The sequence below is a fragment of the Prunus persica genome, chromosome G4 (genome assembly GCF_000346465.2).
Source record: "Prunus persica cultivar Lovell chromosome G4, Prunus_persica_NCBIv2, whole genome shotgun sequence".
NCBI lineage: Eukaryota > Viridiplantae > Streptophyta > Magnoliopsida > Rosales > Rosaceae > Prunus > Prunus persica.
Genome location: NC_034012.1, coordinates 13,329,426 through 13,332,008, shown reverse-complemented (window position 1 = coordinate 13,332,008; position 2,583 = coordinate 13,329,426). Strand labels below are relative to the sequence as shown.

Sequence of the window (2,583 nt, the reverse complement as noted above, 5' to 3'; positions counted from 1 at the left end):
AATTTAACTAAGCCCATATCTGCTATCACATGTGAACTTTACTCCTGCACAACAAACCTAAGAACATTTAAGTTCCAATAAGATGCTACAAGTGCAATACAAAATTGATTTTAAATGAGATTACGATATCCGTTTCCAATTTTTCTGCACAGTTGGCCCAAAACTAAAGCCCAATAATAAAAATGAAGAAAAAACCCAGAGAAAATAGAGATTCGGTATAGAACAGACCAAAAAAAACAAGAACGTATATGCGAGTGACTGAGTCGCACCATTCACCAACCATCAGCGGTCACAATAAGTCACCAGAGACCAAGTGAGACGACACAGAGCGAGCAAGAGAGAGACATAGCGATGGCTTGGTGTGCGGCGAGGAGCTTACACTTGCCGACAATCGACTTGGGCGCGTTGCGCACCCGGGCTCCGTTAGCCGTGGGCGTGGGCTTTGCTTCGGCGGCTGGCTCCACTCTTTGGCGATCCTCGGCTTCATCGAAGCCCTCTTCGCGCTTCGCTTGCTTAGCCATTTCCACTGACGCTCGTAATATCCATTTGTTTTTGAAATTTTCTCTCTTTTGATTTTCGTTTACTAATTAGTTTTCTCATTTAGCTCTGTTTGGTTGCTTGGATTAGAAAGCCGGCCTAGGCTGTTCCCTTGTTTATTTGTATAAGCTGGTTCTCGCTTATGGAATCTCCTTTTGATGAATTTTAGATAAAAAGATTCAAACTTTTCATATGAATTTAACATGGGTAAGTTTTGTTTGGTTCGATTAGGAATCAAGGAAGCTGTTCACACAGACAAGGCCCCGGCTGCATTGGGACCCTATTCTCAGGCCATCAAAGCCAACAACTTTGTCCATGTGTCTGGGGTTCTTGGTCTGATTCCCGAGGTTTGTTTCATAACGTTATGTTTTTCCTCGTCACTTTAATCCATCAATGTTCCTATCCTCGTACCCACATACATCAGATAAGAACTTATGTTTTGTGTTCAAATGCAGACTGGGAAGTTCATATCTGAGAATGTTGAAGATCAGACAGAGCAGGTATTGTTAATGGCTTGTACATGTCTTACTATGTTCTGATGTATTAGGTATAGTTGTGTGGATTTTTTTTGGGATTTAATGTAATCATAAATCTGTTTTTTTTTTTTAATGGATTTGGTTGGGGATATGTTCCTTGATTCTTAAACTGCTCAAGGGTCAAGCTGTAACCTTTAAACCAATTAACTTCCTCATGATTTAGAAGTGAAAGTTGGAGAATTTGGTGGTTGTGGGATCTTACATTACTGATCAATCCACTTGGTACCTCTGCAGAATTTATAACAGTTACTGTCTCAATTGTTCAGAAGTTAAAAACAAAATATTTGATATTTGTTTTTCTGTGCAACATTGCAACCAAAGCTTATACTAATGTTTTTCACAAACCTTCATGAAGGAGAAGTTACATTTCTTATCCTAATTTCTATTTAAGTTAACCTGTTGAGTTATGAACTCATAAGCGAGGTAGGTGTTTATGTTCTTTTGTTTCATCATCTTTGTAATGGAGTATAGATGATGGCATTGGTTGTCTGACTGTTTCTGACAGATTTGGGCGTATGAAACTATTGCAGGTTCTAAAAAATATGGGGGAAATACTGAAAGCAAGTGGCGCCAACTATTCTTCTGTGGTTAAAACGACAATTCTGTATGGATCCATTTTGTCTTTGCTCAATTTTGATTTCTGATTTTATTGTTGGAGATGCAATTTGTTCTTTCTTATGTTCATGCAGGTTGGCTGACTTGAAAGACTTCAAGAAAGTCAATGAGATCTATGCTAAATGTGAGTTTTATGGAGATATAAATTTGATGCTGAAGATTGAATTTTTAATTTGTGTCATGCAAAATATGCATATAGCACAAGGTCTTCCAGCTTTGCAGGTCGTGTTTCATCCATCTGCCAAAACTATAAGGGTATCTTTGGTACTCATAGGACTTCCATTACTACTTACAAAAAAGAGACTTGGATAGAATGCAGTTAGTTAACTTTGACACTCCAATTTTGGATGTTATAGAGCAAATCTCCTCCTTTGCATATTTACGATCAAAATACCTGCTAAAGTTTGCACATGATTGCTCTGTCTAATTTTATATTCTAGAACACTTCATGACTGTTGGTTGGTGGTGACACAATCCTTTATTTTGTTCAACTGGTCTTTGAGTCTTTCATTATAAAGTTATGTGAAACGTGCTGGTAACAACCTTTGTACTTATTCATTCAACTCGTCTTACATGGTTTTGTTTTTCAGATTTTCCGTCACCAGCCCCAGCTCGTTCAACATTTCAGGTAGCGGCATTGCCATTGGATGCCAAGATTGAAATTGAGTGCATTGCAGCACTGTAACCTCCTAAATATAAAGTTTCTTAGCAGAAACTTAGATAATAATGTAGGAGGTGGCATCTTTGAATGTTGAGTTTGACTTGTTTATTTCCACCCCTTGCACATTGTTGTTATTGTAACATCGTTTGTGTAAAAGCACAGCTTAGTATTTTGATATTAAGATGAAACTTTTCCCCCTTTCAAATGTACTGCTAATATTAGGTGGTTATTCTA

The 2,583-nt window shown here is 37.8% G+C and overlaps 1 protein-coding gene across 1 annotated transcript; it reads left to right on the top strand.

Moving 5' to 3' along the window:
* LOC18780848 (reactive Intermediate Deaminase A, chloroplastic) lies at positions 226-2,583 on the top strand. The gene is made up of 6 exons (XM_007212055.2): positions 226-535; positions 769-884; positions 993-1,037; positions 1,604-1,677; positions 1,763-1,812; positions 2,279-2,583. The coding sequence occupies exons 1-6, from the start codon at positions 352-354 to the stop codon at positions 2,371-2,373; spliced, it is 564 nt and encodes a 187-aa protein (XP_007212117.1). The 5' UTR covers positions 226-351; the 3' UTR covers positions 2,374-2,583.